Source organism: Hypomesus transpacificus, chromosome 18 (assembly GCF_021917145.1).
Source record: "Hypomesus transpacificus isolate Combined female chromosome 18, fHypTra1, whole genome shotgun sequence".
Taxonomy (NCBI): Eukaryota; Metazoa; Chordata; class Actinopteri; order Osmeriformes; family Osmeridae; genus Hypomesus; species Hypomesus transpacificus.
The window spans coordinates 7,870,235-7,889,364 of NC_061077.1; the positions used below are offsets into that span (position 1 = coordinate 7,870,235).

Genomic DNA, 19,130 nt, shown 5'->3' on the forward strand with positions numbered 1-19,130 from the left:
GCTCTCCTCCGTCTGTCTAACCGTGTCACACGTGTCCCCACAGCGCCGTGCCAGCGGGGCAGGCCTCGCTGTCCCAGCTCCTCTGTCCCAGCTCCTCTGTCCCAGCTCCTCTGTCCCAGCTCCTCTGTCCCAGCTCCTCTGTCCCAGCTCCTCTGTCCCAGCTCCTCTGTCCCAGCTCCTCTGTCCCAGCAGCTCACTCATTCAGGGATAGGATGATGTCATCCTCAAGGTACGAGTTGTCAGAGCTGTCTGCTGGGGTGACAGACATCAAGCAAACAGAGGTTCAGAGGGGTTGAAAAGTACAGGCAGGGAATACTGCAGAAGTCACTGTGTCGGCATAAAAATGCAGAGAGTCAAAAACCGAATCTCCTCAGAGTGAAAGCGCTCTCCCACCCATCTCTCTGCTTTTCTCTCAGTTCTGTCAATCTTTCTTTCTGTCTCTCTGTCTCTGGAATACACTAGTACAACATAACCTTGTTTTTTTCTTTCAAACATCATCAAAATATAAGACGAACTTCAGCCCTGCGTGTACTGCATCCAATTTCTGAGTCTGTCTGAGACTGCGGACAACGTCGACAAACCAAGACTCACTGTTGTCCGCTGCCAGGTCCACATCATCCTCGTTATCGTCCGAGTCGTCGTCGTCGTCGTCATCCTCGTCGTCCTCCTCCAGTAGACGAGCCACCTCTTCGTCGTCGGAGGGGGAGAAGTCGTCGTTGCCGTCCTCCTCGTCCTCCCCCCCCCCGTTGTCGTTCTCCAGCTCTGCGATCAGGGGGTCCGTGTCCAGGTCCTCGTCAGAGTCGTCCTCATCCTCGTCGTCGTCGTCCTCCTGGTCGTCGTCCTCCTGGCGGAAGGAAGAGAGTGAGGATGCTGACAAAGGCCTAGCGGAGAGACGCCATGCGGTTCATGCCGGGGTGAGTGGAAGTGAAGAGCCTGACCTGATCTTCCTCATCCTCTTCCTCCTCCGCCAGCCTCTGGCGGCCCACCTCGTACAGCCTGCACACAGTGTCTGTGTTGACTGAGTCCTGGTTCTGGAGGGGGAGGGAAGGGTCAGACAGAGAACCGGTCCAGTACAATGTCAGCCACCCGGCCCTCTTAGGCTCTGTTCACCACTGACAGAACAGACACAGTTGTATTGACACGTGTATCAGATACTACAGACGTACCTCAATCACAGCCAGGTAACAGTCTTTCGTGTCTGTGCACAGGTCAAATATATTCCTCTTCACGTCGATGGTGGCTGTGGATACAAACAGGGGGTCAGTCAGCACCTCATCCACCTGGCACTGAACACCACACCGCTTCATGGTGTGCTCAGGCTCAAACTAGGGCTGTGTGAGGCTGGCCTCACCGATGGGTTTGTAGTCAGTGGCGTTGAAGGTCCTGAAAGAGGAGCCAAAGGGAGTCTTCATCTGCATCTCCATCATGTCATCCTCATCGTCAGCCTGTAACATGGCTGTAACACACACACACGTGTTAACAGGCTGCAGAGAGCTCCTCCACTGGTCACAGTAGGGATGGAGAGACTAATGGCCAGATAGATCCATGGTACCAGTTGCATGCAGAGCGCCCAGACCCAGACATGAGCAGGCACAGTGACTGAGGCCTGGTCCCTTACATGGCTCTGACGGTGAGCTTGTGTGAACCAGCTGGTCCCCCTAGTGCCAGCCCAGTGCTGAGCCTCCTGCCCATATGGTTCAGCAGGACCTGGTGGCATGAAACGCACACCTCTACAGGCCCTCTTCACACCTCTCCCTGCCCACACAGACACACTCAGACACACAGCCTCCAGCACGGCAAAACACACACACACACACACACATCCTGGAGCTGCCAAAAGTTCTTACACACACACACACTTGTCACGTGTTCAGCCCTCTCCCTCACACACGGCTGAACATGTGACAGCTTCCCAATCTGTGGGATCTCCCAGGAGGGACGAGGCCTACCTCCATAGATCACAGTGCCGTTGTTGTTAAAGACTATCCTGCACTGGTCCAGCGCTGGGACGGTGTGCAGGAGGTGGAAGGTCCGCAAGTCCCACTGACATGACTGTTAAGGACTACAACACTCTTAGCTTTCATATGGCTGTAAACCAAAGCTGATGGCATGAATACACAACACATACATTTATAACCCTGGGGCAAAACAAGCTTTTAAGTGAAGTAAAAACAAAAAATCTTTACCCCCCCCCCCCTTCTACTGTGACATGGTGAAAGATACAATCTCCGTGTTGACGATGACTTCCATGCCGTTGGGGTGAAACACCCCGCTGATGTTCATGTTGAACTTGTCAAACTTGTGGATGGCCTGGGCCGAGCGCACGTCCCACAGCACGCCGTCGTTCAGCACCAGGTCGTCTGTGGGGTTGAAGGTGGCGCAGTTCCTCTTGTAGTTGTTGGCCAGGTCAGGGTTGTTCAGGGTCAGCGTCTTCAGGCCTGTCTGGATGTCGTAGATCTAGGAAGGCGACAGGAAGATTTCCATCACTGACCTGATCAATAGAAGCGATGTGTTTTCATATCTGTTGTTCTGTGACGAGCCGGGGTACTTACGTGGGCGATGTGTTCCTTTGTGCCGATGACTCTGTCCTGCGAAAGTTTACTAAACTCCACATAATGGTCATCTAGGAAGGAATGCCTAGAGGCAAAAAGCATGTTTTAATACATTTTCTGACGGTCCTTTCAAATCCTTAGGGCTTGTGGAGTTAGAAAACAACAGTAGCTGGGTTGAACACATTTATGATTAATGATTTGGCATTAGTGTTTGCTAGCATGGAGTATGGACGAGTCAACTCCACAGAACACTGCTAATTGAAAACCCTTCTCTTCCATCCGATGAAAGTAAAGCAAAACATTTTTCAATCACGTTGCCAGACGAGGACAGCAGAATGCTGCTCTGACTCAGTCCCCAGTCCCTCTGGAGTTTGATTAAACTGGGGGGGAAGGAGCCACTGCCTGTGTGTGTTCCATCAAGTGATGATTTCAGCCCCGGGGCAGTTAAGAGTGCATACTTAAACAGCATGTCCGCTCCCAGCTGCCTATAGCATGGAGCAGATGTAGCACTGGGAAGAGGAAACCACACAAAAGGCAAGAACAGTCCCTATACAAAGCAGTCTACTCTGTGAAAATCTGATCCTTTGGGCCAGGGAAGTTTTGAACAACCCGTCACTGCTCACAAGGATAGTTTCCACAGTTTGAGTCAGCCTGGCAGCTTGGTGATCTTCCTGTAGGAGAATGAGGGGACACGTCCTCCGGCTCTGTGTCTATATAAGGGGGTCAGAGCTGTGCTCCCGGGGGTCAGTGCTGTGCTCCTGGGGGTCAAAGCTGTGCTCTTGGGGGTCAGTGCTGTGCTCCTGGCTCCTGGGGGGTCACAGCTGTGCTCCTGGGGGGTCAGAGCTGTGCTCCTGGGGGGTCAGAGCTGTGCTCCTGGGGGGTCAGAGCTGTCACTTACTTCATGATGAACACTGACTTCATGCCCCACAGTGCAGACAGAGGGAAACTCCACGACGCCGACGTCAGCAGCAGAGAGCCGTCCTAATGAGGAGACCAGATCAACAACAGATCAACCAATCAATAACGGCGCGCACCGACCGCAGTAATAAGAGGGTGCGCCGTGGAGGTATTGATCCTACTGACCCGGGACGGCTCCAGGTGAGTGATGGCCGAGCTGTGGCAGCTGTAGCTGGCCTCCTCCTGCCCCGTGAACACGTTGTAGAGCTTGAGCTGGCCCGTGCACGTGCCCAGCATGAGGAAGCGCTCGCGGGCTGAGAAGGCACAACACATGAAGCCACTCTCGTCCTCATCCGCCTCCCTGAACACCGAGATGGGCCGGAACCTGGGGAGAGAGGAGGGGGAAGAGAGAAGGGGTGGGGGGACCTGTCACCAAAGTGGAAAGTAGGACGATTTCTTCATCCCTTATGATAGGGAACAAGAAATAAGCGCCCTGCTTGCAAGGAGACAACCTAGATCCACCGTGCCCACAAAAGCCGTACCAGACGTGCGCGGCTCGTCGCCTCACCTGCTGAAGATGAGGTGTCGGTCGAAGCAACCCCCGTCCACCCCTCCGTATTTGGGGTAGACGACCCGCCGTGTGTTCCGGGACGTGAAGTTGGTGGGCGCCTGGCGCCTCTGCTTGGGCTCGGGGCACTGGTGGGGCGTGAAGAGGGAGAAGGGGGGGCAGGTGGTCACCGGGTTCTTGCAGCGCGCGTGCTGCTCCCTCAGGTACTCGGTGATGATGCTGTCCAGGGCGGGCGGGGAGGGCAGGTGGCGGTCCAGCTGCTTCTTCATGGCGGGACTCTGGCTGAAGGCCCCGTGGTCAGACTTCTGCCTCAGCACCCGTGGCTTCTTGCAGCTCACCACGCCGCACGGCGACGGGCGCTCCCGCGTGAACACGATGCGGCCGATGAGCGGCGAGCCGTTGCTTTGGTGAGGTCCGGACGTGGCGGGACACGAGGGAGGAGCGACGAGGGCTTGGGATGTGGATGGGCGGGGCTGGGGGTGGACCGACAGTAGGCTTGACGAATGGGAGGCGAGGCTCGCTAGGCGTGCCGCCACCCCATTGGCCAGCCGTGGGGTGCGGGGAAGGGTGGTGGCGGGGGAGGCGGGGGGGGGAGGGACAGAGACGGGGGGGAAGGCGCTGGAGGAAGGGTGGGACAGAATAGCCATGGGGAGGTCTGCCTCTTTGGTCAGGATGGTCGCCGTGTCGTTCAGGCCTTTGGCCACTAGGTGGTTCCTGATCAAAAGGAGCAGCTCCTTCTCAGGGAAGGATATCCTCGACTGGGCTACCACGTTGGCCCTCTGCAGCCAGGCCAGAGACACGTCCGTGCCGATCAGCAGGGGTTTCCCAGACACCCGCTCGATGAGCTCGGCGGCAAACTTGCAGAACTTGACGTGTTCGCTGCGTTTGTCCTGCAGCACGGGCTCCTTCATCAGCTGCTGGATGTGTCCGCTGCTGAACAGGGGCAGCTTGCTGATGATCTGTCTGACGGAGCTGGAGCGAGACAGGCCCACCAGCGCCTTGCAGGCCAGGGCCCGGATCTGGTCTGCGTCTGTGATTGGCATCTTCACCGTCAGCAGGGACAGCAGCACCTGCGTGGCAGCACAAGTGAGGGCATCAGTGGATTTGACCAATCTCAGTAGAAATCGAAACCAGCAACTGTTCCGTTGAGCAGTGTGTGCCTTACACAGTGTGTGCCCCCCCCCCCCTACCTTGATGCCGTTGTTGGACTGGACCACGTTCCACATCTTGGTGAGCACGCTCTCGCTGGTCTTGGTCTGCTGGGGCAGGCGGCGGCGAGGCGTGCCCGAGATGAACTTGCCGATGCTGGACATGCGCTTGTCGGGGGCGCACACACAGTTTGTGACCACCTGCAAGGCCGACTTCTGGATCTCAGCGTCGTTGACGAACACCTCCCCCTCCGCCACCAACAGCACTATGCTCATCCCTGAGGGGAGACCGGGACAAGACCTTTAATGCTTCTCCACTGGCGACACCAAGGCCCTGTGCTGTGTCTGTGGAGGGCCCCCTGTGGAGGGCCCCCTGTGGAGGGCCCCCTGTGGAGGGCCCCCTGTGGAGGGACCCCTGTGGAGGGACCCCTGTGGAGGGCCCAGTGGACGTACCCACGATGGAGGTTGTGGCGCCCCCCTCGTCAGACAGCACCGACACAGACTCAGCCATCAGCAGCTGGGTCTTAGGCACCACCGTCAGGATGCTCAGGATGTCCAGGGCGTAGCGCACTGTATCACTCCTGTGGAGAAGAAAAAATCCATCCGAAATACTGTGATGCAACGTATCAGTCCAACCGAGGAAATCCATCAAAGATATCCCACAACTGATTAATCCTAGAGACACCCACAAAGGGGTTACTCAGAGAGAGAGAGTACATGTGCCTACCTGCCGTAGTAGGTCCTCCAGTCACAGGCGATGGAGATGAGCTGCAGCAGGAGCTGCACACAGGACAGCTTGTGGAAGACCTCTGCTGGCTCCCAGTACAGCCGCACTGGGCCGTACTCAATCAGGAACTCCATCATCTCCACCACCTGCTCGTGGGTGTAGCTGCACGCCTGGGGGAAAATGGCACAACGGCTGATCAGTGCTGACCTGACATAGTCTACAGAGAGGTCAAACGCTACATTATTGAGAAGACTGAACTTAATGTGGGGGAGAAGCAATCACATGAGCTGGCCGCTTCCCTCCACCTACCTTGTAGTAGGGCTGGGAGTGGATGGGAGCGCCCCCCTCAGTCCGCTGCAGGGACTGCTTGACCTGCTCCACTTTGATAGCCAGGTGGGCTTCGAAGTACCTCCGCAGGGCCATGCAGGTGTGTTTGGCAGTCTGCCTGCTGGAGAAGATGGCATCGTCGCTCAGCAGAGCCCCCTGGTCCTCGGGGTTCAGGATCTCTAACGTGCTGATCTGGAAACAGGTAACAGTACTGGTTGAACACACACACAAAACAACACAACTACAGACACACGCACACAACCAGAGAGTTCCTACCAGGTTGACGAGGCGGCGGAGGCCGTCCTGCCTGTCGAAGAGTTCCAGCACGGCTCGGAAGGAGAAGGAGATGGAGAAGAACATGGTGGCGTGGCAGCAGCCTGACGCATGAGAACACTCCAGCAGCCACAGGGTGTAGCCCACCACATCAGACAGCACCGAATGGGGAAGCATGCACACCTGGGGCGCAGACACAAACACAGGAGAGGGAGACACACAACATACTATTGTTAATATTAGAATGAATATATTATATGAAGCTTTAATGTATAAATGATGTGTATATAATGGATGTGTGTGGTATTGTACCCGCTCCATAGCATCCTGGTTGTAGGCCAGGTAGTAGAGACAGAGAGACACCCCCGTGGCAGCCATGGATGGTCTGGGGATCTCCAGCAGCTTCTGCACCCCCCCATGAGCTACAAACTCTGCTGCAAACTTCTTGTGCAGGAGCAGAGAGGCCAGGTACTGGACGGAGGGAGGGATTGCAAAAAGTATCCAATTAGAATCCTTTCACCGGACGAAACTCGCTATGAATGATCAAATCTAGAGGCATTTTGGAGGCTGTCAAGGCGAGTGGCAGGGAGGGGTACCTTGAGAGCCTCGAAGGTGAGCTGTACGTCATTGGTCTGCTTTAGGTCCATGTAGTGCATGAGCAGCTCTCGAGCCCCCATCTGCATGAACACAGCCAGGAGCTATACGGGAAAAAGGGTGGGGGTGTCAATACAAATATATACACAATACAACTGTAAATGTTCACCTAGTTAGCAACTGTCCAGCTGATAAGTTCTAAAGCTTTAGTTTGTTTAGTGCCTGTCTGTGGTCCTCATGCTCACAAGACAGTCTCAATATATTTTTTTTCATGTTAAATATCCATGTTACAACACTACAAGTACACTGACATGTAGTGGTAAGGTTTAACTCATGAGAGCAAGACAGTCTCAAGACTCCATGTTATTTTAGCCATTGAACAGCCAGCCAACTGAAGGTGGCACTACCACCTTAGGATCAACCTACAAACATGTGACTGAGTGCTCACCTCCTGGTACTCCCCCAGGGGAGTCAGGTACTGCAGGATTAGCCTCTGCTCTATCTCTGGGGTCAGAGGGTAAAGGTGATAGTTGTTCCCAATCACCCAGGGACTCATTTCAGACCAGCTGCTATTTGACAGCTCGTTAAAGTTTCTTTCGGGCTCAGGCAGTGAGAAGTTCAGCTTCTGTTTGGCCTTGCGCCCGTTCTCCCTCTCTGCCCTCCTCTTCAGGTGACTGCTCCCCTCTGCCCTTCCGTCAGAGACGTCACAGTGCATCAGTGAGTTAGGAGCAGAGACGGGCTTCATCATGGTTTTAACTGTGGAGTTGGCACGGCTGCTGGTCTTGTGAAGAGATGCCAGGTGGAAAGACAGGTCATTCCCAGGCTCCCGGAGGGTGAACACATTTTCCGATCTGACCTCGTCTGGTCCCTTCTCGTCTCTTTCGGGCCCGTTCCTGCCCAGGGTGAAGGGGCTGTCCTCAAAACCCCCGTCAACGGTCTCCTCGTCCAGAGGAAGCAGAGGCTCACCCAAGGCCTTCCGGGGGCTGGGCCTCTTGAACTCCCTTCTGTTCACAGCATCCTTGTCCTGAAGCTCACGGAGCCGCTGCAGCATCAGAGGCACCTGGAGAGACAGAGAGACAGAGGTTAGTCTCTGACCAAACTTTTTTATAGACAACTCTATGACGCAGCAAAATCAGTTACTTTGTTTACCTTTCAAAGACACAGGAGGCATGAGGGTAAATGAGAAGCATTTTTCTACACTGACCAGAACAGAGTTTTCCTCCCTGTAGTTGGCAGCGATGTCCTGGTTCTCCATGGCTCCTGCTAAAAGGCCTGTGGCATAGATCCTTAGGGGCTGTTCAGCCTCCTGGGCCCACTTAAACAGCCTCTCAACGATGCCCTCCTGTCACACAGAGGCACACACATCCTTTTAGGATTCTGGTCAACATAGTGACACTTCCACTGTCAACGGCGCACCGTTTCCATGCATACCTTTTCCTGAAAAACCACAGCTGTCTCAAGGCCGGGCATGATGTTCTGCAGCAGGCGGCAGGCGGACGTGTTGAGAGAGAACTCTCTGCTTGTCATCACATAGCTGTTCACCAGCTAGGGAGGCAGAGGAAACCAGCAACTCAGATCAACTGTGTGCATCACACTGTGCAACTGGGTTTATGTCCCTAACATGTTGACATCTATTTGAAATGTATACACAATTCGTTAAGCCAGCAATAACTTCTCACTGCATTCATGAAATCATCATTCTTGAAAAGGATCTTGAGAAGGTGTCCCAAAACACACTCTGGATCAGCTCTCCCTGAAAAGAACATGGGGATGTTAAGACACTTAGTTAGCAACAATGTCAATAATGCTGTTAAAATAACTCTCCTGCCATACCAGGATGCCTGTCATCAAAGGGATCCGGATCAGCTTTATGGTATTCCTCCGTTTCCCTTTCCACCAACTCTGAGATTCTGAAAATAAAATGCAACATTAAGCTATGTATTGCACAGCTTTATAAAACTCTTTCATTGGTATAACTAGAATTGTATCAAAACAGGATGTGTTCTAAAACAGGTGTCCAGTGCATTTTCTGCAAATCTACTCCCGTCTTTAAATTTCTTCAAAATCATGTTGTAACAAAACTCACTTGGTGAGGATATTGACCAGGTCTTGTGTGCTGCCCTGTTGCTCCCTCTCCCACTGTTCCAGCAAAGCAGTCAGCTCTGCCTTGGAATCCACACTGGCAGATGCTGACGCCATGGCGCGGCCTACAAAAAAATACTGTAAGATAACAGAACATATATTTCACCAGCTCGACCAAAGAACGTAGTTCTAAATCCCTTGCGTATGTAAAGCAGATATGTCCGCTAATACCATTACTTCCTCTACACACAGCTGCAGTGCACCATAGGGACTTCAACTGTCAACAGGTGATGGAGTCATATGCATAGCTTAGTCTGAAAACCCCGCGATACAGCTTCTCCTGCAAGTCTGTGCAGCATACGTTTCCGTTTCATATAGATCCAAGTTGGACTGTTGTCTACTATTAAGTAATTTAGTACGGAACATGCCCTGTGGCATAGCATGCTGACCACCTAGCTTCTTTACTGTGGCCAGGTGTAAGCGAAGGCAGATATCGGATAGTGACTGGTGTCAATGTGTCAGTACGATCGCTACGTTCAGTGTTCCGTAGCTAGGTTAGCAGATATCACATATCGCTGCACTACACTGCAAACACAAGCCATACTGACTAAATTGAGGTTATGGTTTTTGGGTAACAAACTACACAACTGGCTAAAGTTGACGAATCAATTAAATTGGATCAACGACGGCGCTAGCTGTGTTGAATAGCTAGCTAACGTTAGCCTTCTAGGGCTGACAGGCTAGCTATTAGTGTAGCGCAACTAGCCTAGCAACTTTACCTTCTTCTTCTGTTCAGTTTTCCTAAGCTTTTTCCGAGTTTATTTCCTTGCACAAAATATAACTGTCTAAACCCTACAAAAAATGAAGTTAACTGTATGTGTATTGTTTAAAACAATACAAATTCAAAGGCTTTACAGCCCCCTCGTTGTCACTACTTTTAGCACAGCCTTGTTCACGGTTTATTATCGTTTATGGCGAACACGTTCCTCGCGTCATAAATTCAGGGACAAATGTCGACTTCTGATGACGTTGGCTTGGGGGGGCATCACGCGTTTTCCTGCGCTTTCATTGAAAAGGCTATTAATTATCATAGATTTGCTAAATGAATAACTTTTAGACAATAAGATATATTACTGGTATTATGTAAAAAGTTCACCGAGGTATCCACTTGGTTATAATCTTGTGCTTTGTTTACGTTATGAATACTGTGAAAATGAGTCATTTTAAGTAGCAAAGGGTTCGCCACTGAACTCCGGTGCAGATCTACACATAACAATTACACAGTTCAGAAACCAAATTACCATACTATTATGTTCAAAAATTCAAAAACGAATGAAACGGAATCTCCAACATAAGGTACACTTTAATTGAGTTCACGACCACTATTATGAATAATTATTAGAAAAGGACTTTTGCAGTAAAAAAACAAACATTTTGCATAATGAGATTTACAGAATTCATTCAGAATTTAATTCAGAATAATCATTCTAAATAGCCCTACCTAAAGCACAAAGAAAGTTATTGGACAATTTGTATTTTAAAATGTAAACAATTGTAAGTGAATAACAATAACATTCATACATTAGATGTATTAAGTACTAAGAGAATCAAGGTATGATTAAATTAAGGTTGAAATACGTTATATATGCTGAAAGCAGTTCTCTATAGATTCTTTGCTTGTATTGGTAAACGATTTGTACTTGTGCAGTAATAGGTAGTGGTAATTATTAGACAGTTTTATTAATAAAACACTGGTAATCTTTGTTGGTGTGTTACAAACCACACATGTGAACTGATGTGTGGTTGTGTATCCCTACTTCCTGCTGATATAACTATATCCTGTTCTTTGTATACCATTTTCTTCTGTTTCAAAGAGGCTTGTTACATTACAGTGCAGCAACAGGTAGCTGGATAGTTATCAGCACTAACTTTCAACTCATTCCCATAAACAACATACATGTGAGAGTTTCCCTTCCAGTTGTAGGTCACCTTCGTGATAGGAATCAACTCAATGATCTGGCGCTATGGGAGAAGACAGAGATCGGGGAGACAGTTGTATTTCAGTTCAATCAGAAGCTAAATTCATCCACAAAGATACATTATTACGTACAAATCAAGATCATAAAAAATAAATCACCTGTTGTAAAATCCGTGATGTCTGGGAGTATCTGACCTGATGATCCTTGACTAGGCGCTCTGCAGCATTTACCACTCCATGGTCTGGGAATCCCATTACTGGGTACACCTGCACAACACAGTTGGAATCCTACTGTTATTATGAGAAATAATGGCAACAATTTGTACAAACAATATGTTCGGGCAAGTGACCCCGATACAATGGCGTACGGAGTGCAAGATAAGGTAAAGATTCTACATTGATTTAGTGTCAGAGGTAATCTTCAAACATATATCTATTCTTGTTCCATATCAAGCAGATACAGTACACATTGTTCTTACCATATACTGAGTGTCCCTGAATAGTTCCTTTCCAGACACACCACTCAGGTTGGTCACGTGCAATCCACTTGACTGCTCCACCACATAGTCTTCAGTGTTATTGGTCCTGGAACAATCCCAACACAAAGTTGAAGACAAAGGTCTACTAGATCCAGACAAATTCATTTTTGCCCTCTCACCATTTCACATTTAGGTTGATGAACACCAAAAGCTGTCTTCGGCCATGACAGATTTTACATTCCTTTGACCCTTTCCCATGACAAAAGTTACAACTGTAATGACAAAGAACAAATACAAAAAAAAGCCAACAATATAGAAAATGTATTATGAAAATTGTTCACACTATTATGTCTCTGAAAGCACTTAAATGCTTTGGTTGTCACTCATACTAACTTCTCCCTTCCCCTTCCACTGCAATGGTGGCATCTGTTCTCTTCAAGGCGCTGGCCAGAGCCATTGCACACCCAGCAGACTTTCTAAACGTGGTAAGAAAAGAACAGTGTAGGTATCATAGCATCCAGTCTTAGATTTTAAATATTTTCTGCAGTTACTTTGATCCGTGTTTAAAAAGTGATATATCGCAGATGTCACTCACACTTCCAGAACCTGCACAATCTGTGCATGGAGTTCTTCCCATTCCAACGCAGGCATGACAGTTCTGTTGATTGAATGATATGTAATCAAGTAAGCACAACACACCACACAAATAATTGTGTATCTCACATAATGATTGCAAATGTCAAAATAAGTCAAGCCAATTATATTGACAAATACCTTCACAGATGAGGTGTAAGGAACCTTGATCACCTGCTTCTCATCACGAAAGAAACTGGGGGTTTTCGCAGGAATTTCCCAAGGCCCAGGGGGCGGTTGGGAGTAAGCATCAATTGGTTGTCCTAAAATGTACATTTTCAAATGTTCCTTAGATAGCAAGTTCTTTTTTAAATTACAAAATGCATCAATCAACAGATGTTGATCAAATTGGTTTCACAGTTCCATAGAATACTTGGATTATAGAGTTAAACCCAGTTGTATATTACAGTACCATTGTATGGCTGATGACTCCACTCTGTTGATCTAGACTCAGTATAGGTTTCCAGGCGATACTTATAAAAGAAAAGAAAAAAATGCTGAAACAAACTTTAGCCAAGGATATCAGTAATGCCCTAGACCTGACAAATGGTTTCATATCTGAAACTCTGGTGCCATCTAGTGTATTTATTTAGACTATCGCCTTGTAGAATGGCTCAGGCTGTTTCTAGTTTAAGTAGAATTAGATAATGCCCATGTTGCAGCATTGTTGTAAGACATGTATGTGAGAGCCTAAAGCTGATGTGACCATGATATTGTCAGTGAAAACAGCCATACTGTTTGCTGGGACCACTTATGACTTAGAGGTAATACAGAGCCCTCATACCCTATATGTGTTGAATGCCTCCATGTTGGTGATCACACCATCCTTGACTGGTGCTGAATTGTAGCAGCACTTACTGGATACAAACATGGTAAGAGCTTCCCTGGCTTGGTCTTCAGTTATAGAAGGAATACTTTGAAGAACATAACATAGTTGTTTAAAACAAGCACTAAAATACAGTATAAGTCAATTACAGTAGATGAATCAAATTAAAAAGAAACAGTGATCAGAAACAAATTATTAAGTGATCAGATGAATACAGAACCATGTATTCTATATGGCTAGATGTCACCAAAGCAATTCGAAAACACAAGTCTGGCTCTTACTTCCAGTGTGGCTGAGAGGGTCCGGGCTCAGGCTGAGGAACTGGGAAGGAGGGCATTGGGGGAGGCAGGAACCCACCTTAAGTAAACATGCAGGGAAACACATTCATGCTTGAGGGTTTCATAAAGAGGGGATAAAGGTGAGCATCCCTTATGACTACCAGTCATTTAGTTAGTAGAAGTAGTACAAGTGTAGCCTTGTATCATAATGTGTGTGCCAACAATGGCCATTCGGCTGCATTCTGTACCTCCACCCCCGGACACTGTTCCTTCATAACCAGGCACACTGTCAAACATACTGGCTGGGGGAGCACTGGGGCTTGGCATGGTAGGTGGAGCAAACAATGCTGAAAGAACAAGACAAACCAGTTATGGATTGGAAACACTGTCAGAAATACAGACGAAAAAGTGATCAACATGCTTTTAAATACATTTATTTTTCCTGTACAGTTTACCATATTTCAATAAAGAAAATGTTAACCATATAACTTGCCCTATAAGAACCTCATGTAAATGGAACTTATGAGTGACTCACCTTGTCCCTCCATTAGATGTGATTGTTGGTAAACCACTTGAACTGATAATGTGTAAGTAAACCAGCAAATTGACAACCCTGAGACTATCACTAAATATGCATAAGTCACATCAAGCTTACAAAAGTCTGAAAATGTGCAAAAAAATTAAAGAAAGGGACTGTAACTGCATAAACGATCCTACTTGTGTTAACCGTTACGCTTCTTTCGAACCTTAAGGAGGGTTTCGCTAAATAACGCGTCACACCCGGAAACGTAGTTTATGGAATGTGCATTTTGTTGCAACCTCGGATGACATCTCAGTAATGTGTGAAGTGTTTGTTTTGCAAGAAAAAACTAAATAAATAAGTAAGTAACTAAGTAAATTAACAAAAAATCTGTCCAGTTTTACATTAAATTAGATAGGTTAGTTTACCTGGTGCCCCAGCCGTTGCTGGTAAGTATCCAGGATTACTGATTCCGCAAGCCCCATACCCACTGTAAAGAAAATGTTGTAGTGCCGATTTTAGAACCCAAAACATAACGGAACTTTAAAAGAAAAAGATGAACCAAACAAACTGAATAAACAATAGGCTACCTCCGTTATAATATATCACTCACCTAACAGATGCTGTGCCCGCCATATTCCCCTATAGATGTATCAACAAGTTAAGATATAAAACGCGCTACGATCATGTGATTTAGTATTTAGCCTCGGCTATTTCATAGTATTTGGTCAACAGGTTGAGTTGATACCAAACGCTTCCAATTTCAGATGTGGGTTCTCTTCGTTAGTTCGTATAACAAAAGGTAAAAATAATTCTCAGTTTATCAACACGTTAAAGATTTAATTTAGTACGCAGCTCAAAGTTAAGGTTCTTCGCAACATTTCCGCTATACAGAAGCTCTCTGCGCATGATATGGGAGGAGGTTAAAATGCAATGAAATAATTAAAGAGGTAAGAAACCCGAACCGATTTCTATAAAAGGAGTTAGAACTATAACCATAAAAAAAACATAATACAGCCTACATATAGCGTATCAAATCGTATTTCTAAGGTTTTCAATTGTATAAGCTATCCCATGCGACTTCTAGTATAGTTTTTGACAGGATTAAATATTAACTGAGAATGGGAGCTGAGCTGGGACGAGGACAGGTGCCTACATAGAGTAAGATTTTCTTTAGTCTGCACCAACGCCAGAGGGTTCCATGAGCAAAGAACGTTGTTGCACTGATATCGTCTCGTTCACTCATACTCGTATATATATATATATATATATATATATATATAAATATACGAGTACATATATTACTAGTGTGCACTCGTCACTTTACATCTATCACAGTCCTTTTATTCATTTAGAATGCACCACTTGTCAGACATATTTCAAGAATAATTCATATTACACGAATAATTTGTTTCTTATAGTTCTCTAGCGCCCTACCCATAGTTCTTTGCAACGATTCCGGAAGCCCTTTTCTTCCTTTTCCGCTGAAGCTGAGTCTCTATTCAGTTCACACCGGCGGGTGAGTGATTTAAATCTATGTCCATCTACCTTTTTAGAAGGTTTTTCAAAACATGGAACATATGAGAGTCATGTTTTGTGCTCAATATGTGTTAGAATTGGGCATTTTGATCGGTTGTTCTTGGGGTAAACCACTCTGTTTTGATCGACTCCATGAGTGCCATGTAAAGCATCTCAGCCATTGCCTGAAGAGCGTAGCTTGTCTAGCTATAACCACCAAGCACAGACTGCTCACTAACGAAATTGCTTCTAAGTCAGAAGGACCGTAAAATGTGAAATGAAATCATATCTGACAATACGTAGTTGGCTTCCTGATATTACATGAACCTCAAATCTGCTGTCACCGTCGATACCCTAGCAGCATAGTCAAGTTAGCTCAATCAATAGCCTAGCTTGTTAGTACCGTAGCTAACGTTAGCTAGCATTATGCAGGAGATGGCCTGCAAAAGAAGGTGGGCTACTAGCGCCGTTGTAGTTACTATAACTTGTGTTGTGATGTACTCCCAATAAATGAAAGTCCTGTTAGTCTGACTGCATGTTAGGAAGGATGCAATTGATGCCACTAGAGTAAAATGTGTAACTATTTGGCAAGATCATGACATGTTTGAAGTATTGACTAGTAGAGGTTGATTGCTTGTCCTGTGGCCAATATCTTTCTTCCAATTACATCTTTCAGTCACCATGGCAGCCCTCAGACCTCTCACCAAGCCCAAGATTGTTAAAAAGAGGACGAAGAAGTTCATTCGCCATCAGTCTGACCGATATGTCAAGATTGCAGTAAGTTTTCTTCTCAAACTCAAGTTCTAGTGGTGGTAGATTTTTAATTATTTTTTAAACGTTTTTTTCATACAGTCCCAAACAATGGCAAACTAGGACATAGGAAACGTATCAGATTTGAGGAAACGTATCAGATTTGAGGAAAAATTAATCTACAACCTCAAACTTGCTCTTTTCCCTCCAGAAAAGCTGGCGTAAACCTAGAGGTATTGACAATAGGGTCCGCAGGCGGTTCAAGGGTCAGATGCTGATGCCCAACATCGGTTATGGCAGCAACAAGAAGACAAAGCACATGCTTCCCTCTGGCTTCAGGAAGTTCCTGGTGCACAACATCAAGGAGCTTGAGGTCCTCATGATGAGCAACAAGTAAGTTCTTGTTTATTTGGGGGGGGGGGGGCTTTCTTATGTGAGAAAGACAGGTAAGTGACAGAGACGGAGGAAGAGCAGGGAAAGGAAATGCAGCTGAACGAATACGCTGCGTGATTTAAATGTTGTAAAGAAATTATAATAACAAAATACAATATGTGGTGGCCGGTGTTGATTCTCTGGCGCACCGCCACAAATTAGTCTGTGTGGGAAATACTGAATGTCGAATTCCGTAATCTCTGAAGAGGAGGATTACAACATAGAGGATCTATGAGCTACTGTCTATGCAAGATGTGATTTAGTAGAACAGATTCATTTCGAGGAATGACTAAGGCCAAAGTAACGTTTTTTTCCATCATTAGAGTAGTTTATGCTCTGTTTACATGTCAGATCATAGGATCATATTGTCCTTGTTCAATCCACAGTTGGAAGCTAAAGGCTTCATGTCCCTCTTGTCTCCTTTGAACTGAAACTAGACAATGCGGCTGTGTTGTTTACCTAAAGTTTCTTTTGTGCTGGCATTCAGAAATGATATAGGCGCTTCCTCCTCAACCCAATATTCCTGCTGTGTCCAGCACTCAATCTTTTAAATGCTATTGTTTTATTATACCTGCATCATGTCTAACATTCACTATGTTCCTGCCTCTGCCTAGGACCCATTGTGCAGAGATCGCCCACAACGTCTCCTCAAAGAACAGGAAGCTGATTGTGGAGAGGGCAGCCCAGCTTGCCATCAAGATCACCAACCCCAACGCCAGGCTCCGCAGCGAGGAGAACGAGTGATCTAGCCATTATATTGTCAATAAAACAACTTAAAAATTTGAATCTGGTCTAGTTTTATTTATTTTTTTATCAACTTTCAAAGCATGTCATGTTCTGTCACTTGTGATTTTGTATAGAAATTCACATTACACTGTGAACTTGAAATATATTTCCTGTCTACTGGTTGCAGTGTGTACATGACATCCATGGTTTTGTTTGTATGTTGGGGGCCCAAGTTTGTGGTACCCTCCATGCCAGCTCCCTGTGGTGATCCAGGCTGCTTATGTCATAACCGAAACACTTAGAATTTAGTAGTGTTTTCCATCTACCAAAATTCTAAAAGTTTTCTTTAACGCATCACTACTTAATTTGTATTTTGCTCGGACTGAAGTATTCCCTTTTAGGTGAGATGAGTCTTCCATTTGTTTTGTGCGATTGTTTGATTAGTAAAAAAATATTACCTATCCAATTGTTCGTGTTGCCTTCAGTTCCCTGCGTAGCCTTAAGCCAGCTTCCCAGGGAGTAAGTTTCCATTGCATTCTGTCTGGCAAGCTGTGTCATCTCTGCAGCCATCAGCACTGTTCCATCTGCCCTTATTAGATGCCAGAAAAGCAAAATATACATTCTTTCAGCAGTTTCCTTTGTGCCGGACACGAAACAGGAGGTAAAGGACATGATGATGGCGGTGCGTGTGGCTGATGAGTTCTGTCCCTACACCTGCCTCCCACTTATACTTGAGTGTGTATGCTCTATCAGGTTGAGACTGACCTGGATGCACCTGACCGCTTTGGAAGACCTCCAGTTAGGGTGTGAGCTGTGTGGACAGCAGGACTGAGGCTGTGCGAGAGAAGGGAACAAAGAAAAGATCTAGGCAAGGAACATGGCCACCAGAGTCGTTTTTGGAAAGGGATGTTGCAACTCTAGGACTTTCACCTTTGCCCTGCCTCAGACAGACTCCAAGAGGAAAGGACCACGTTCTGCTGGAAGCAGACGGAGGATGTTTTCCTTCTCCCTCAGGTGCCGGCTGGGTGTCATCAGAGGAAGGACCAAAGGTGAGGATGATACGGTTGATAAAGCAGTCAAGATGTCTCCTGCATGCTTGATAATCTTATGGATAATGGTCATTCTATCCTGTAGATTAGAGTGCCTGTTTGATCTGCCATCAGTGATGTGCAGTTTAACATTTCACTAGCATAGTGAAAATAATTTTAGAAACTAATACTGTGAAGACGCAGGACACATGTAGCCAGTTCTGCTGGTTGGGTGTGCTTGGTCTAAAATACCATCCATTTTCCTTTTAATCCAGTCATGTTCAGTATATCAATAAACTGCTGTTTAATGCTTAACATAATCCTTTGCACTAGAGCTGTGTGTGTGATTTTTCATTTATATTTGACCTACCTGATATTTGAATATTTTAATGTGAGTGTGGTGTCTAATTTTTAAACACTGACTCATATCCTCTGCCTCTCATGTATCTGTAACTCAGTGATTCATGTTGACAGGTTTGTAATAGCTGCTTACTGTTAGATTTAGGCATTTATGCAATTACAGCTGGTAACCATGAGGTGGCAGTATGGCTGCTGCTTTGAGAAAGTACCTTATGTTGCATGAAGGGAAACATCTCGTACTGTATATGGTTATGTATCCTACTTTCTTTCACTATGATGTGAGAACATTCTGGAAGTGAAGTGTTTTATTGCTTTTTAAAAAAGCAATAAAATCGTTACTGAGTTTAGCAACACATTTCCCCGGCTAATTGGAAAAGATCAGATAGTGAAACCTGTGCAGTGTTTGCTTTTGCTTGGTTAATTGTGCACCCTGT

The 19,130-nt window shown here is 46.7% G+C and overlaps 3 protein-coding genes across 6 annotated transcripts; 1 reads left to right on the forward strand and 2 right to left on the reverse strand.

The window, feature by feature from the left end:
- Window positions 1-10,152, reverse strand: LOC124481172 (DDB1- and CUL4-associated factor 1-like). 3 transcript variants are annotated; one of them, XM_047041007.1, is made up of 25 exons: window positions 9,948-10,152; window positions 9,173-9,293; window positions 8,920-8,996; window positions 8,766-8,839; window positions 8,518-8,631; window positions 8,291-8,428; window positions 7,535-8,146; window positions 7,089-7,190; window positions 6,805-6,963; window positions 6,496-6,675; window positions 6,202-6,411; window positions 5,893-6,062; window positions 5,619-5,746; window positions 5,208-5,443; window positions 4,018-5,087; window positions 3,636-3,834; window positions 3,451-3,533; window positions 2,553-2,637; window positions 2,224-2,457; window positions 1,950-2,043; window positions 1,352-1,456; window positions 1,167-1,240; window positions 939-1,031; window positions 592-844; window positions 1-249 (listed from the first exon to the last, which is right to left on the reverse strand). In XM_047041007.1, the coding sequence occupies exons 2-25, from the start codon at window positions 9,283-9,285 to the stop codon at window positions 194-196; spliced, it is 4,659 nt and encodes a 1,552-aa protein (XP_046896963.1). In that variant the 5' UTR covers window positions 9,286-9,293; window positions 9,948-10,152; the 3' UTR covers window positions 1-193. The 3 variants fall into 3 exon arrangements, with proteins under 3 accessions (XP_046896963.1, XP_046896960.1, XP_046896962.1); XM_047041004.1 differs by having other exon boundaries at window positions 1-252; XM_047041006.1 differs by having other exon boundaries at window positions 1-252; window positions 9,173-9,306.
- Window positions 10,153-10,513: 361 nt separating this feature from the next.
- ssuh2rs1 (ssu-2 homolog, related sequence 1) lies at window positions 10,514-14,802 on the reverse strand. Of its 2 annotated transcripts, XM_047041131.1 has the most exons (13): window positions 14,496-14,802; window positions 14,311-14,372; window positions 13,611-13,709; window positions 13,366-13,441; window positions 13,043-13,172; window positions 12,671-12,731; window positions 12,400-12,521; window positions 12,221-12,283; window positions 12,019-12,101; window positions 11,805-11,897; window positions 11,626-11,731; window positions 11,306-11,413; window positions 10,514-11,190 (listed from the first exon to the last, which is right to left on the reverse strand). In XM_047041131.1, the coding sequence occupies exons 1-13, from the start codon at window positions 14,516-14,518 to the stop codon at window positions 11,050-11,052; spliced, it is 1,167 nt and encodes a 388-aa protein (XP_046897087.1). In that variant the 5' UTR covers window positions 14,519-14,802; the 3' UTR covers window positions 10,514-11,049. The 2 variants fall into 2 exon arrangements, with proteins under 2 accessions (XP_046897087.1, XP_046897088.1); XM_047041132.1 differs by lacking the exons at window positions 14,311-14,372; window positions 14,496-14,802 and adding an exon at window positions 13,898-14,262.
- A 501-nt stretch (window positions 14,803-15,303) lies between these two features.
- rpl32 (ribosomal protein L32) lies at window positions 15,304-17,368 on the forward strand. The gene is made up of 4 exons (XM_047041179.1): window positions 15,304-15,401; window positions 16,077-16,177; window positions 16,362-16,543; window positions 17,197-17,368. The coding sequence occupies exons 2-4, from the start codon at window positions 16,082-16,084 to the stop codon at window positions 17,324-17,326; spliced, it is 408 nt and encodes a 135-aa protein (XP_046897135.1). The 5' UTR covers window positions 15,304-15,401; window positions 16,077-16,081; the 3' UTR covers window positions 17,327-17,368.
- The last annotated feature ends 1,762 nt before the right edge of the window (window positions 17,369-19,130 follow it).